This window comes from Somniosus microcephalus, chromosome 6 (assembly GCF_052327205.1).
Source record: "Somniosus microcephalus isolate GS21.2 chromosome 6, FLI_Smic_1.0, whole genome shotgun sequence".
Lineage (NCBI taxonomy): Eukaryota > Metazoa > Chordata > Chondrichthyes > Squaliformes > Somniosidae > Somniosus > Somniosus microcephalus.
Genome location: NC_140992.1, coordinates 48,800,921 through 48,816,553, shown reverse-complemented (window position 1 = coordinate 48,816,553; position 15,633 = coordinate 48,800,921). Strand labels below are relative to the sequence as shown.

At 40.5% G+C, this 15,633-nt stretch overlaps 1 protein-coding gene across 1 annotated transcript in view; it reads right to left on the bottom strand.

Moving 5' to 3' along the window:
* Nucleotides 1-15,633, bottom strand: part of psmd2 (proteasome 26S subunit ubiquitin receptor, non-ATPase 2) — an 81,979-nt gene that overhangs the window by 21,266 nt on the left and 45,080 nt on the right. The window contains exons 9-13 of the mRNA XM_085990159.1: nt 8,458-8,604; nt 8,269-8,375; nt 5,610-5,737; nt 4,241-4,328; nt 463-625 (exon numbers count right to left, since the gene is read on the bottom strand). Coding sequence (XP_085846285.1) covers nt 463-625; nt 4,241-4,328; nt 5,610-5,737; nt 8,269-8,375; nt 8,458-8,604 — 633 coding nt within the window. The remainder of the gene's footprint in view (nt 1-462; nt 626-4,240; nt 4,329-5,609; nt 5,738-8,268; nt 8,376-8,457; nt 8,605-15,633) is intronic.

The following is a 15,633-nucleotide window of genomic DNA, read 5'->3' as shown; positions in this document are numbered from 1 at the left end:
AGACCACCAGTAAATTTGCTGAAACTACCCAGTTTTTGAGAAGCCCTGAACAAAGCAGCAGAAACTAAAAGTACTATCAAATTAAAAGCAAGTCACTTCATAAAACTAGTACAGGAGACTTTGTTATATTCGGGACCGAGCTGTTGCCGATCTATCAAAACTGCCGGACATACCAGCGTTAATGTTGAAGCATACGGAGGTTTTTTATCTCCGTATCTGACAACACTGTTGCTTAGCAACAGCTTCTAAACAGTCGGCCCGTACCTTGGAGGCGGCTCTGTAGCTTAGCAACAGCTTGAGAGAGACGTTCTAGAGCCTGACTGTTGGGGAAAAAAAAGCCACGAGAAGAAAAAAAACCTAACAAAACGGCTCCTGATTTCTGCCGGTAGATCGAGGTTTCCGAACATACAACCTCCGGATAAACCAAAGTTTCCTGTACTTGTTTTGCAGCACTATTCTTACCCAAATGGTTGAGACCTAGGCCTAAGGGTAGCCACCTGGCATAAGTGTCCTTCAGCTCCTGCTCAGATTTCTCCATTATAGTTTCCAAGATGGTGGAAGTGACTTCTCCGTTGCATGAGCCCACTGCAATCATACCACATGCCAGAGCAGTCACACCTATCACCTGGAGGTTAAATTTGAAACCAATTAGACAACTGCTCAAAATATGCTGATATCAATGATTTAGCACATATGGTTGAATTGGAATAAAGGAATGGGCAGCAGCTAAAAAACCTACTTTCAATAATACAAGTTGTATACAACAGGTAAGCATTTTATTTAATGCAATATTAGGACCCATGTCTACATTATTTGCAAAAGGTGGTCTACATTATTTGCAAAAGGTGGTCATTTGCTGTAACCCCCCAAATCTCTCTTCAGTTAGGTGGGAAAATCCAGGTCACTCCATCCACTTATCAAAAAGAAGTATTCAAGAAAGTTCCTTTTCCCACAACCAGATCAAACCCAAATATCAGTCAAGATAAGAATTTAAAGTTGGATCCCTTATCTGGGTCAATTGGCCAACACCACATAACTGTAGTTACGATACAGCACTACATCAAATGCATGGAGTTAATCACAGGAATACTAAGCTATAAAAGCTCAGAGCCTGAGGGGAAGAAATGGGTGGTACAGTAGGTTGGCACATTATTTTTTCACTTTACAATATTAGATCAATTTAAACTTGGATCCTAGCAGGCATAAGGCCAGAGTACAGGCTGCCTACTATGTGACAAATTGACAATCTCATTGTGATGTTGGTTGGACACTGGTGGAAGAAGTTGTGCTTTAAAAAAAAAACGATAGGGATGAAGCTTCAACTGTTAGGGAAAACGAGAGAGCATGACTGAACATTTGACTTATGCTAAAGCTTCTCTGGGAATTCTTGATGCAAACAATAGATGCCAAAAGCAAGAGTGTGTTCTGTTCTATAGAATTAATATTCTCACTTAGAGTTCAAAATGTAAACAAAATATTAATAAATTTAGGAAGAAATATTCAGATTAGTTCTGTAAATATACTTGCACCATTTCATGTTAATACGCAGAATCTTAAACAGATTAAAAACTACAATTTAGAGGTAGACTTACTCAACTACTTGCGGTGACCAACTCAATGATTGTCATTTTTGGTTTACACCACTCTAATTTAGCCTTCATTGCCAAAAGCAGAATCATACCAAATCACAGAACACAAATGAGCAGCACACATGCTGACAGTGATTAATTTATTTGGCATGTAACAGACTAATGAAGGAATAGCAACATTTGTTCCTATTAATCGATTTAAAGCACACAGATTTACTACATCTACAAAACAAAGCAGTGGTTGAGTGGCTTCACATTTACAATTGTACTACAGTTGAAATGTTTTTCTACATCCAAAGCCAAATTGACATGTATTCCATCACTGCTTAAGCTACACATTTCTAAAGATCTTTGAAGTGTTGTACATGACAGCAATTTTGCTATTTCTATGGTTTTAAATTTTTCAGGAAAAGTAAAATTTCAAAAAAGCAATTTATTCATTAAATAGTATATTATTTACCATGCAGCAATTTTGTTTTAAACATAAACCCTCCTACTGTTCAAAACAAAAATATTTATTTTCTTATTTGCATTTCTATACAGTTTTCAAGTGGGATATGCCCATTACCCAAAGCCTATTCATCTTTTCCCTATGCTTTATTATTCCAGTCCATTTTTCCTTGCTTTTGAATTGTTCCTCTATTTTGCTTTATTGTACATCTTCACAAATTTAATGGTTTAAATATTATGTACTTCTATTTGTTCTGGGTTAGAAAATTTGTGCTTTACCTTGTTGTAAAACAAAAAAAATCAAATATGTAAAAGCATCAGAGCATAATGTAATAAAAGCATACTAATTTCATTGTAAAATTTAAAAATAAATTTAAAGAATCAAATACAGATAAGGGAGGCCATTCAATTCATCTAGCTCATTGCTCCATAGAAACTTGACATCTGCCATCACAGCCTGTAACTGACTATTGAATAACTGAAGTTTTTGCCTTCCTTCACTATCCTATCCAAAAAACCATTCCAGGTATAAATAAACTGCCATAGTACCAAAATGGCTCTCAAAATCACAAATGACATCCTTTGTGACTGTGACAAAGGTAAATTATCCCTCCTCGTTCTTCTTGACTTGTCTGCAGCCTTTGACACGGTTGACCACTCCATCCTTCTCCAACACCTCCCCACCGTCGTCCAGCTGGGTGGGATTGCACGCGACTGGTTCCATTCTTATCTATCTAATCGTAGCCAGAGAATCACCTGCAATGGCTTCTCTTCCCGCTCCCGCACTATTACCTCTGGTGTCCCCAAGGATCTATCCTCACCCCCCTCCTATTTCTCATCTACATGTTGCCCCTTGACGACATCACCCGAAAACACAGCGTCAGTTTCTACATATACGCTGACTACACCCAGCTCTACCTCACCACCATTTCTCTCGACCCGTGCACGGTCTCTAAATTGTCAGACTGCTTGTCCGACATCCAGTTCTGGATGAGCAGAAATTTTCTTCAATGAAATATTGAGAAGACCGAAGCCATTGTTTTCAGTCCCCGCCACAAACTTAGTTCCCGAGCCACTGACGCCATCCCTCTTACTAACATCTGTCTGAGGCTGACTCACATGGTTTGCAACCTTGGCGTCATATCTGACCCTGAAATGAGCTTCCAACCACATATCTGCGGCATAATTAAGAATGCCTATTTCCACCTCCGTAACATCACCCGTCTCCACCCTTGCCTCAGCTCATCCGCTGCTGAAACCCTCATCCATGCCTTTGTTACCTCTAAGCTTGACTATGCAAACGCACTCCTGGCTGGCCTCCCGCATTCTACCCTACGTAAACTAGGTCATCCAAAACTCAGCTGCTCGTGTCCTAACTCGCACCAAGTCCCGTTCACCCATCACTCCTGTGCTCGCTGACCTACATTGGCTCCTGGTTAAACGACGCCTCAATTTCAAAATTCTCATCCTTGTTTTCAAATCCCTCCATGGCCTCGCCCCTCCCTATCTCTGTAATCTCCTCCACCCACCCCCGAGATATCTGCACTCCTCTAATTCTGCCCTCTTCAGAAACCCTAATAATAAATCGCTCAACCATTGGTGGCCGTGCCTTCGGTTGCCTAGGTCCTAAGCTCTGGAATTCCCTGCCTAAACCTCTCCGCCTCTCTTTCCTCTTTTAAGACCCTCCTTAAAACCTACCTCTGACCAAGCTTTTGGTCATCTGCCCTAAATTCTCCTTATGTGGTTTGGTGTCAAATTCTTTGTCTTATAATACTCCTGCGAAGCACCTTGGGACGTTTTACTACATTAAAGACGCTATATAAATACATGTTGTTGTTATCTGTGGTCATCCAGAATTCAACTTTTCATACCTCAAATCATTGAATCTTACAGCACATATGGCACCATTTGGCCCATCCTGTCTATGCCGGATTTTTGAAAGAGCTATCCAATTATTAACACATCCCTGCAAATGTTTCCCTCAAAACAGAAAATACGAGAAATAAAGAATGTATGGCAATATCTGAAAATAAAAAAATTCATTTTTTTCCTGGAAGTTACTTTGGGTAGCGATTGACCAAGATTCTGAAAAAGGATCTCAACCTATCTATTTTATTCAGGTGCCAACTGATGCGCTGCATACTTTCACCATTTTCTGTTTTAATTCAGATTTTCAACATTGGCAGTTTCTCTTTTCATACCTCCATGCTGGATTTAGAGTCTCGCGTCACAGGAAGAAGCAGAGCAAGGACATCTTCCCGATTAGAGCCTGCATAAGCAAGCCCAAGTCTGCCAACCAAAAAGTTAAAGAAATTATACAAAGACACTGTTTACACAAACGATATACAATTATCAGAAAGGGGGGGGGGGGGAAAAAACTGTGCACACCTTAATAGTTTTATATCTATCTGTATGTTCTACAGTTCTGTATTTTCTCAAATAAACATCTAGAGTTGACACTATAAAAGTTTAAAATATATTAAGAGAAACCCTGTATAGGTTAGAATTCTTTATTCTACAATTCATCCTTCTGGGCAAGTGATTTTTAAAATGAAGATGCTGCAGTATATTGTAGTAACAGAAAGTATGTTCCCCATGAATCCTTACTGCGGCTTGGACAAGAGAACTTGTCTATGCACAATTAGGATGTTAGCCCTGCAAATAAGATAACTAATCCTGCAGCAGCACGCACTTGCTTGACATGTAAAACAGTCAAAATGATCTCTAATGTCTAGAATTCCAAACACTCAACTGGCTAGAAAACCAGCCAATTTCTCCAATAAACATTTTGCAGCAAGGGGACAATTTTTTCAATTTGGGTCCCATCTCTAAAAGATGTAGGATGCTGGAGACAGAAGATAAGACAGGAAGAGTATTTTAAATTTAACAGAAATTAAAGATAAGGCACAGAATAGAATGTTAAAAGTGAGGTAAAATTATAAAAATAGAAGAGGAAGTGAAAAGTTTTAAATTTTTTGCAGCAGAGTTATTACAATAAAGCTATTTTAAGACACCATATTGCTGTAATAATGTTCATTTCAGGAACGCAGAGCTGAAAAATTAAAAATAAATCTGGCCCTAGGAGACTGGTTCATGGAAATTCCAGTCTCCTAGGACCAGCAATGTACATTTGTGGTCGTCTCACATTTATACTTTATTATTTCTGATTTTAATTTTCCCACTGTCAATCCCTTATTTTATAAAGCTTTTGGTTGGGGATACAATATCGCACCACTAAGCAACTGATTCAGTTTGTGGCTTTTGAGTTTTTATTAAATGCCATTTTTCCATTATGTTCTTTTCTTATAAAGGAAATAAGTGCATACAAAATAGAGCTCATTCATTAGAACCAATATGTTATTTCATTTCTTTATGCCACAATTCAAAATAAAACTACCATAAATTTGCAATATGCTGAATGCAGCTCCAGAATGACATTTCCTAATCCAGTACATTTGAAAAATCTGTTTGCCATTTAATGATGCAGTGCATGTCTATCAATACTATTTAGATGGATAGTTTACTTGATTAAATAATTATTTCCTTTGTTCAAATGAAGACAGTGCTCACCCAAAGATGGCTCCAATTCTCATTGTATTACTGCTGTGTAGAACGTAGTCTGAGAGAAGAGCAAGAGCTGGATCACACTCATTCCGGACACCAGAATTTACAATACCGCAAGCAAGCAAGGCACCAGACTGGAAGAGAGGACAATGGTGATTAGCAGTTTGATCAAATGGATACAAATGATAAAAACTGACTTAAACAGTTTCACTCAGGAGTTGTACTTTTTCCAAGCATTGCTTGTTAAAGGAGAGCATTGCAATTCACTCTGAATAAAGTTACTGGAGAAACTATTACAGTACTTAAAGTATTTGCACCATGTTTTTCTCTGCAGTAGCCATCTAATGTGGTTACATCTGAAATATCTGAATTGAAAACAATCAGATATTACTATTGGACAAATCTTGTTCAGAAAGTGTTTTAAACCAAAACAATGGGCCAGAATTTACGGTGGGTATAAAGGCGTGCTCAGAGTACGCCATCATATCACCTTTGAAATGGCCCGCAAGTTCGAGATTTCCGCATGAGCTAAATCCCGAACTGGCAATCTGTCAATGTACACGTTGACCGATCATTCGCACAGCCAAAGAAAAACCAATTGCTGGCGCAGAGTTTGCCCAACAATTGTGTAAGAAAATGTTACGGTTGATGCAAACAGGCACAGGGCCATACCTCAGGATGTTTTAACCATTTTCATCTCGGATATTGGATAGTTTAATAGTATCAAATGAGTTTTTGTTCTGCAAAGATTGGAGTTTTAATGATGTCGATAATTATCAACAAAATTATATATTTTTTTACCAACTCAGATGTAATGAAGTTGGTGGAATGAAGCTAATTAGGAATTAAATTCCAATCCTGTAAATTGTAATTAAATCTGATTATGGGATGCCATTAAATCTGATTATGGGATTCCCTTCTGAAATGATGTAAAATCTAATTCTCTTCCCCAACTGGATGACCAGGTCCATGTACCCTTTCGCACAGTCTGCACCCCTGGGCCATTACGCTGCCCTCCAGCACGCAGCGTCAGAGCACAAGTTTACATAGGAGGGCAGTCATCAGGTAGGTGTGTATTCTTTTCGCAGGTCTACGGCGTACTCTGGATGTACACTGCGGACAGCAATTTTTGGGTCATTATTTTTGTCTGGTATGTCAGTTGAACGCAACAGACTCGAAAACTGAACTTAAATGAGCTTGTTCCAGAATGGTCAGAATAAAAAATAACCTAGGTAGATCTTTGCATTTACAGTTTTACTACTGATCAAAAAGTGCATTAGGAATATAAAAAAACATTTCAACTGCCACACCACTCCAGAGATTACAACCGCAACACCAGCAAAGACATGCCGATCCAGGCTGACTTGAACATCCTACCACCAACCCGTCTCAAATCTAGAAGGCCATTTCGGACCATCGCTGAAGCCCTTCAGCGATCTCCCCTCAACCTTGATGACCGATGGAGAAACGCTTGGAAGAACTGCGACATACGGAATGGATTCCTCATAGAGGACCCCATAGTACCAACTGAAGGATCAAACCTTCCTTGCAAACAGTGAACAACCATCAACTGCCTCAGAACCAGTCATGGTAGATGCTGCCACCTGCTCCATAGATGGAAGATTAAAGCATCCCCATCATGCGACTGTGGCACTCCTAATCAGACCCTGGAGCACATCATTGAGCATTGCCCTCAGAGGAAACTTCCAGGCAGCCTACAAGATATCCACGCTGTTACACCAGAGGCTTTGGCCTGGATATCCAACTTAGATATTGACACTTGATTTGCTTTGCTATTACCATACGAAAGAAGAAGACTGCCACACCATTAAAATATTCAACATGGCATTTCTGTTCAATGCATGAAATAAATAAACAGGAGCAATATTTTAGCACTAAAATAAGGGCCTATAAAGTCTTTATCCAAATGTTAATCTGAATTTTTTTTTAGCAGCACATGCAATTGTTGGCAAAGTGTTTATAAGCAGTTGATGGAAGCAGAGTTCAAGTTTAAGAAATTAAAGCACTTGCCTTTATTTCAGACTGCATTTTAGAAGTACTCACTTTATTCACTACAAATTTTAAATTATGTACACACAATGCCTTTCTAATCAAAAAATGAACTGGGAGAAAAATACAACCTCCTACATAGTAACAACTTACTGCATCTGGGATAGATTATGTAATGGTCACAAGGCATAAAATCTTTAGGACATAATATATACAGATATACACGATATGGATCTTTATTAGATACATAAATTGTTCCACAGAACTGGGAGGGAATAAATGGTGGGCCTGAAAACTAGGAATGTTAACAAATTTCTGGGAAAGAAATAATTCAATTAGCAGCAAAATGACTATACTCGAGTAACCATGGAATCAACATTATTGGCAAAAAATGATTAAATTCCTTTTCTTCTAGCACAATAGTCTATCAGACTACCGCCTTTTCAAAACATTCTAACTAGGAAATGGCAGTACATAGTGAATTCATGTTTGCGAACTAGCAAACTACTGTATTGTTTATTGGATTCATTAAGTGGAATGTTTTTCACAATGATGTCCCTAATTACAAAACTATGAAAAAGCTACACAAGGTCATTCTTTTCTGCTCCACCTGAACTTGTCAAATAAGGTTAAGCATATGAAATACATGGCACACCTTAATGTAGTCTTCTGAAGAGTACAAATACTTGTCAATTTGTGTCAAACCACCATCAACATCCCAGAGTAGTATCATCCCCAACGAAGCTGCAGCACTTAGCATGCCTAGTAACAAACAAAATAAAATGGATCAATTAACCAGCCAATACATCACATGATATTTTAACAGCTTTCAGGAGATACTCACCATGGTCTTTGTTTTTGTATAGCCATTTATTACCATCTTCTGTCAACAGTTTATCTTGTCCAAATGCAGCATTCACAAAACCGTTAACAAATGAAGAAGCAAGGTTCATACGAGCAGAATCAATCTGAGAGCCAGTGCTACCAAAACCTGTAATTAAAAAAAAAACACAGCAAGAATAAGCTTACACTTTAATTTCTAAACAATGTACTTAAATATTACCAAATGTAAAATTTCGTTTGACATTTTTTCTTCTGAAGCACATTGCAATACTCATACTGCATATCACTAATAATGCATTAGTATTTTGTAACAAAAAGATGCTAAATATTCCAATATGTTGCCCTTTTACTGCATCCCCTAGCTTTCCTTCCTTCCTTCCTTCAAGGGCCAACTGTTGATGTGCTGCTGTTCCACACAGCGACGACCTTCTAGCGCCTTGCTCAAATGAACATCTTTCATATGCAAACCCATCAAGCGTTAGCAGCCTATTAAATTAGGAGAGCATCACACACAATAGCACAATCCTGTCCTTTCACAACATCCACACATACATTTTACAGAAGATTTTTGGTGAGATTATGTGCCACTTGATGTCACTGCTGCAGACTTCTTCCGTCATCTTGTTGACGATTGGGAGGAGGCCGATAGGGCAGTAATTGGCCATGTTAGATTGTTCCTGGATACGTGCTGCATAGTTGCACTTCAACAGCTTGGCCAACAAGGCATTTAGCGAGCAGCTGGGACGTCGTTAGAGCAGACAACTTTTGCTACGTGCATGGAGTGAATCAAATTGGCTGGACACTGGTTGTGTGATGGTGGTGACTTTAGGAGGAGGCCGAATAGGATCAATTCAGCATTTTTGGTTGAAGATGCTTGAAAACAGGTCAACCTCGTCACTTGCATTTACATTTTGGCCGTTATTAAATGGGATGGGGATATTCATGAAGCCTTCTCTTTAAAACAATAGTATAACCACTTATTTGAAATGGTTTTAAGGAATATTAACAGAGAACTAGCATGCATATACTATAGATTTCTATCAAAGTAACATAAAATTGTAACAAATAGGAAAGTTGTAAACAATGTAAATTCATTTCAGTTGGTAATTTTTTCTCGTGAGTCAACACCGAACAGCTTCTGTAAAAAAAAGTTAAGACTAATTTCTGTTGGTATGTTGATAATTGATATATCGGTGAATGTAATGTGTATACATACCTTAAATAACAATTTTCCAAGTTCAGGCATATCCAGTGGGTTGAACCTGATTTGTCCATAAGGATGGTGTACTATGACCAAATGTATGACAAGATATCTGACTGGTATGAATTAGTAGGTTTGAGAGAGAGATTTTATTTTACTGACAGCAAGTATAAAGTCTTTTCTTGCTGTCAGTAACAATAAATCAGTTTTATATAAGCCTACTGTTTAATGCTTGTAGTGTATCAGTTTGATTTTCCTCCTCTATCAAGTTCCACAATTGTGAAATCAGATATGACAGAGCTTGCTACATTGCAGTCAAAACAATATTATCCTTTACAAAACTAATGTTCAATGTTGAACGGCTTCAGGAAAACTCAGAGTAATCGTTGCAAATGGAGTTAAGTAATGCAATGCAACTTTAATTGCCTTTTTTCCCCCCATAATGCAGCAATGAATCATATAATGGGCGAGAAAGAATTGTATAAGTTTTTGTTCCATAATCCCTTTTTAATAAATGTGCTTTTATACCTTGCACCCAATTTCCCTTCTAGGGCCTCCATGCAAGCTGATATTGTAAATGGTTCCTCTTCTCATGCCTTGACCTGCTCTTTTTCCAAACTCATCACCACCAAAAAAAACCCCCACCCATGACCAACGTTCCCTCATTTTTTTTGGCCTGCCTGGCCCCATTAATGGGCTGCGCGGCCATTCAAAATTCCACGTATGCGCGGTTTTTCTACTTAAAAGCTGGCTCACCGGCTGCGTGGGATTCAAGAACGATGCGCGGTCACGCAGCTTGAAGGAAACATTGACCTTGACCCCTCTGTCCTCATTAACTACCATCCCATATCCAACCTCACCAAGGTCCTCAAAAGGATCAATGCTATTTCTCATCCAAGTCTCTAAATCCATCCAATCAGATTACCACCCCTCTCACTACACCAAAACAGCCCTAATCAAAGTCACAAACAACAATGACTGTGACCACGGTAAATTCTCTTACTTTGTGTTCTCTAACATTCAACACGAAGGAGGATGGTGTGGTTGACCAACACCTTTCCTGTTATCTAACTCCATGGGACTGCTCTCGCTTGGTTCCATTCTCATCTATCCAATCATTGCCACAGCATCTTTAACAGCCTACTTTCCTCTCCATCACAAAAGGTCACCCTACCTCAGCCCATCTGCCGCTGAAGTATCATTCATGCTTCTGTCATGTCTAGACTAGATTATGCCAATGCTCTCCTAGCAGCCTCCCATCCTTCATAAACTTCAGTTCATCCAAAATTATGTTGCCCATATTCTAGTCATCAGAGTCATTCACTGGCTCCCAGTAACTTACACAGAAACAGAATCTGCAGCACAGAAATAGGCAATTCGGGTCAACTGGTCTATGCCGGTGTTTATACTCCACACAAGTCTCCTTCTCATCCTGCCCTGGTATCCCTCTATTCCCTTCTCCCTCATGTATGCATTAAGACTTCATTTAAATGCATCAATCCTATCTGCTTCAACCAATTCCATATAGCAGTGAGTTCCACATTAACACTGTGTGTAAATATTTTCCTCCTAAATTCTTTTTGATCAGTAAGTGTCTCTCTTTTTTATGCCTCCTTGTTCTGAACTCAACCACAAGTGGAAACAGTTTCTCTACATCCACCCCATCATAATTTTGAAGACCTCTATCAGGTCTTCTCGTTTCCAGAGGAAAAAAAGAGTCCCAGCCTGCACAATCTTTCCTGATGGTTGCAGCCTTTCAATTCTGGTAAAATCCTTGTAAATCTCTTCGGTACTTACTCCAGTGCTTCAATATCCTTTTCATAGTATGGAGGCCAGAACTGCACATAGCATTCCAAGTATGGTTTAACCAAAGTTCTATATACATTTAACATTACTTCCTTGCTTTTGCATTCTATTGCTCATGATGAACTTTGTTTGCACTCTTTACAGCCATATCAACTGGTTTTGCTACTTTGTGATTTATGCATCTGTATTCCCAGTTCTCTTTGCTCCTCTACCCCATTTAGTTTCTTAATTTCCAAGGAATAAATGGCCTCCTTATTCTTCCTACCAAAATGAACCACCTCACACTTTGCTATATTGAACTTCATTCGTCATTTATCACCCTCTCTGCAAGCCTGTTTATGCCTTCCTGTGTTTTGGTGCAGTCAGCAATATAATTAGCTGTACCCCCAATTTAGTATCATTTGCAAATTTTGACGCCATACCTCCAATTTCCGAGTCCAAATTATTTATGTACATGGGAAACAATGGTCCCATCATGGCTACCTGTGGGACACCACTTTCCACCCGAGAAACTTCTCTTAACTCCTATCCTCTATTTTCTGTTTTGTAGCCATCTTTCAATCTGCTACCTGGCCCCCGACTCCACCCGCCCTGACCTTTGTCATGAATCTCTTATGTGGGCCTTATGAACAATCTTCTGAAAGTCCATGTATAACCATCCACTGCATTGCCCTTGACTACTTTGTTACTTCTTCAAAGAATTCGGTAAGGTTGGTTAAACATGACCTTCCTTTTAGAAATCTATGCTGACTATTTTTATTATATTCTCTGTCTCTATGTTTTGTTATCCGAGCTACTAACAAAGATTCTAGTATCTTTCCTACCACCAACGTTCAAGCTACACAATGCTGTCTGCAATTCCCTGGAAGGAGGAGGCATCTGGGGCAGCAGCAGAAAATAAAGAGCGCGGGAGGCCGAGGACAGCGGACCTGGAAGGAGGCGGCATCTGCCGAATTCCAAGAGAACAGCAAAATCAAGGAGTGACTTCACAGGACTGCAGACAGGGGATTGGTGGGTGAGTATTAGTGTTTTATTCTCTCTAACGTAACTAGATAAACTAAGTAATATAATTAAATAATTGTGTGAATAAAGACTTTAACTAAGAGCGAGAGAAGTGGCCGGAGATAAAGATAGGCCCGACTTTTAAGATTCTTAGTCTTAAGTTTATTTCTGTAAGTTAGTTAATAGTCGAATAAATAGAGGCATGGCAGGACACCTCAGTCCCACGGAATGCACATCCTGCGCCACGTGGGAAATCCAGGACTCTTCCTGTGTCCTGGACAACCACGTGTGCAGGAAGTGTCGTCGGCTGGAGGAGCTCAACTTTGTGGTGCATCTGAGGCTGTGAGCTACGTGGAGAGCACGTTTCAGGAAGTGGTCACGCCACAGCGTTAGTGTGTGCAGGCAGAGGGAAAGGGTGACTGTCAGCAGACAAGGAGGACTATGGCAGGTAGTGCAGGAGTCCAGAGTGCATCGCACTCTCTAACCAGTTCTGGTGAGGGCGATGGTTCCTCCTGGGATTACAGCCAGAGCCAAGTCCACAGCACCACAGGTGGCTCAGCTGTACGGGGTGGGGGGGTAAGGAGGAAGATCGGGAAGGCAATAGTGGTAGGAGATTCAATAGTTAGGGGACAGACAGGGCGTTTCTGCGGCCACAGACGTGATTCCAGGATGGGACGTTGCCTCCCTGGTGCCAGGGTCAAAGATGTCACTGAGTGGCTGTAGAACATTGAGGGGGGGGGGGAGAGTGAACAGCCAGAGGTCGTGGACCAACGACATAGGTGGAAAGAGAGAGGAGGTCCTGCAGGCAGATTTTAGGGAGCTAGGAAAGAGATTAAAAAGCAGGATCTCAAAAAGGTAGTAATCTCTGGATTATTCCCTGTGCCACAAGCTAGTGTGTATAGAAATAGGAGGATAGAGCAGATGAATGCATGGCTGGAGAGATGGTGCAGGAGGGAGGGCTTCAGATTCCTGGGACATTGGGACCGGTTCTGGGGAGGTGGGACCTGTACAAACCGGATGGGTTGCACCTCAACAAAGCTGAAACCAATGTTGTCGCTGTGGGGGGGTTTGCTAGTGCTGTTGGGAAGGGATAAAACTAATTTGCCACGGGGATGGGCACCAGGATGTAGCATTAGAAAGGAGAAACAAGGTGCACAAAGGACGGGGAGAGACAGACAGTACTAGAGTAAGAAATAGTAAGGTATTAGGTGGGGTCAGACTAAGAGAATACAAGAAGGTCTAAGACTGGTTTACAGTGCATGTGTGTAAATGCACGAAGTGTGGTAAATAAGGTTGGGGAGTTGCAGGTGCAAATAGCCACATGGGAATATGATGTCGTGGTGATAACGGAGACCTGGCTCAAAAAAGGGAAGGATTGGGTTTTAAATATTCCTGGATAGGTGGTGTTCAGGAAAGGCAGGGAAGGAAAGAAAGGAGGTGGGGTGGCAGTATTGATTAAGGAGAATGTTACAGTGCTAGAGGAAGAGGACAGAATCTATTTGGTTAGAGTTAAGAAATAATATAGAGGTGCCATTACACTACTAGGTGTATTAGGCCACCAACTAGTGGCAAAAATATAGAGGAGCAAATTTGCAGGGAAATTACAGAGAGGTGCAAGAACTATAGAGTAGTGATAATGGGGGACTTCAATTAACCTAATATAGACTGGGATAGTAAAAGGCAGAGCTGGGGAGGAATTTCTGAAGTGTGTTCAGGAGAACTTTCTTGATCAGAACGTTTACCGGCCCAATGAGGAACGAGGCATTGCTGGATCTGGTTCTGGGGAAATGAGGTGGGTCAAGTGGAACAAGTGTCAATAGGGGAATGTTAAAGGATCAGTGGTCATAGTATCATACGGTTTAGACTAGTTAAGGAAAAGGACAGGGAGCAATCTAGAGTAAAAATACTTAATTGGAGGAAGGCAAATTTCAGTGGGTTGAGAACGAATCTGGCCCGAGTAAATTGGAATCGAAGATTGGCAGGCAAAACTGCAATCGAACAATGGGCTGCCTTTAAAGAGATGGTTCAGGTACAGTCGAGGTACATTCCCATGAGGGGGAAAGGTAGGGCAACTAAAGCCAGAGCTCCCTGGATGACGAAAGAGAGTAAGATGAAGCAGAAAAAGAGCGCCTATGACAGATGTCAGGTTGAGAATACAAGTGAGAATCAGGCTGAATATAGAAAGTTCAGAGGGGAAGTGAAAAAGAAAATAAGAGGGGCAGAGAGAGTATGAGAATAGATTGGCAGCCAACATAAAAGGGAATTCAAAAGTCTTCTATAGGCATATAAATAATAAACGGGTAGTAAGAGGAGAGGTGGAGCTGATTGGGACCAAAAAGGAGACCTAAGCATGGAGGCAGAGGGCATGGCTGAGGTACTAAATGAGTACTTTGCATCTGTCTTCACCAAGGAAGATGCTACCAAAGTCAGTGAAAGAAGAGGTAGTGGAGTTACTGGATGAGATAAGAATTGATAAAGAGGAGGTACTAGAAAGGCTGGCTGTACTTGAATTTGATAAGTCATCAGGACCAGATGGGATGCATCCTAGGATGCCGAGGGAGGCGAAGGAGGAAATCGCGGAGGTACTCGCCATAATCTTCCAATCCTCCTTAGATACGGGGGTGGTGGCAGAGGGCTGGAGAATTGCAAATGTTACATCCTTGTTCAAAAAAAAGGGTGTAAGGATAAACCCAGCAACTACAGGCTAGTCAGTTTAACTTCGATAGTGGGGAAGCTTTTGGAAACGATAATCAGGGACAAAGTTAATTGTCACTTGGACAAGTGTGGATTAATTAAGGAAAGCTAGCACAGATCTGTAAAAGGCAAATCGTATTTAACTAACTTGATCAAGTCTTTTGATGAGGGAACAGAGAAGGTTGATGAGGGCAATGTGGTTGACGTGGTGTATATGGACTGCCAAAGCATTTGATAAATTGTCACATAAACAGGCTTACCAGCAAAGTTTAAGCCCATAGAATAAAAGGGACAGTGGCAGTTTGGATACGAAATAGACTAAGTGAGAGGAAACAGAGTAGTGGTGAACGGTTGTTTTTCAGACTGGAGGTATACAGTGGTGTTCCCCAGGGGTTGGTACTAGGACCACTGCTTTTCTTGATATATATTAATGACTTGGACTTGGGAGTACAGGGCACAATTTTACAACTTGCA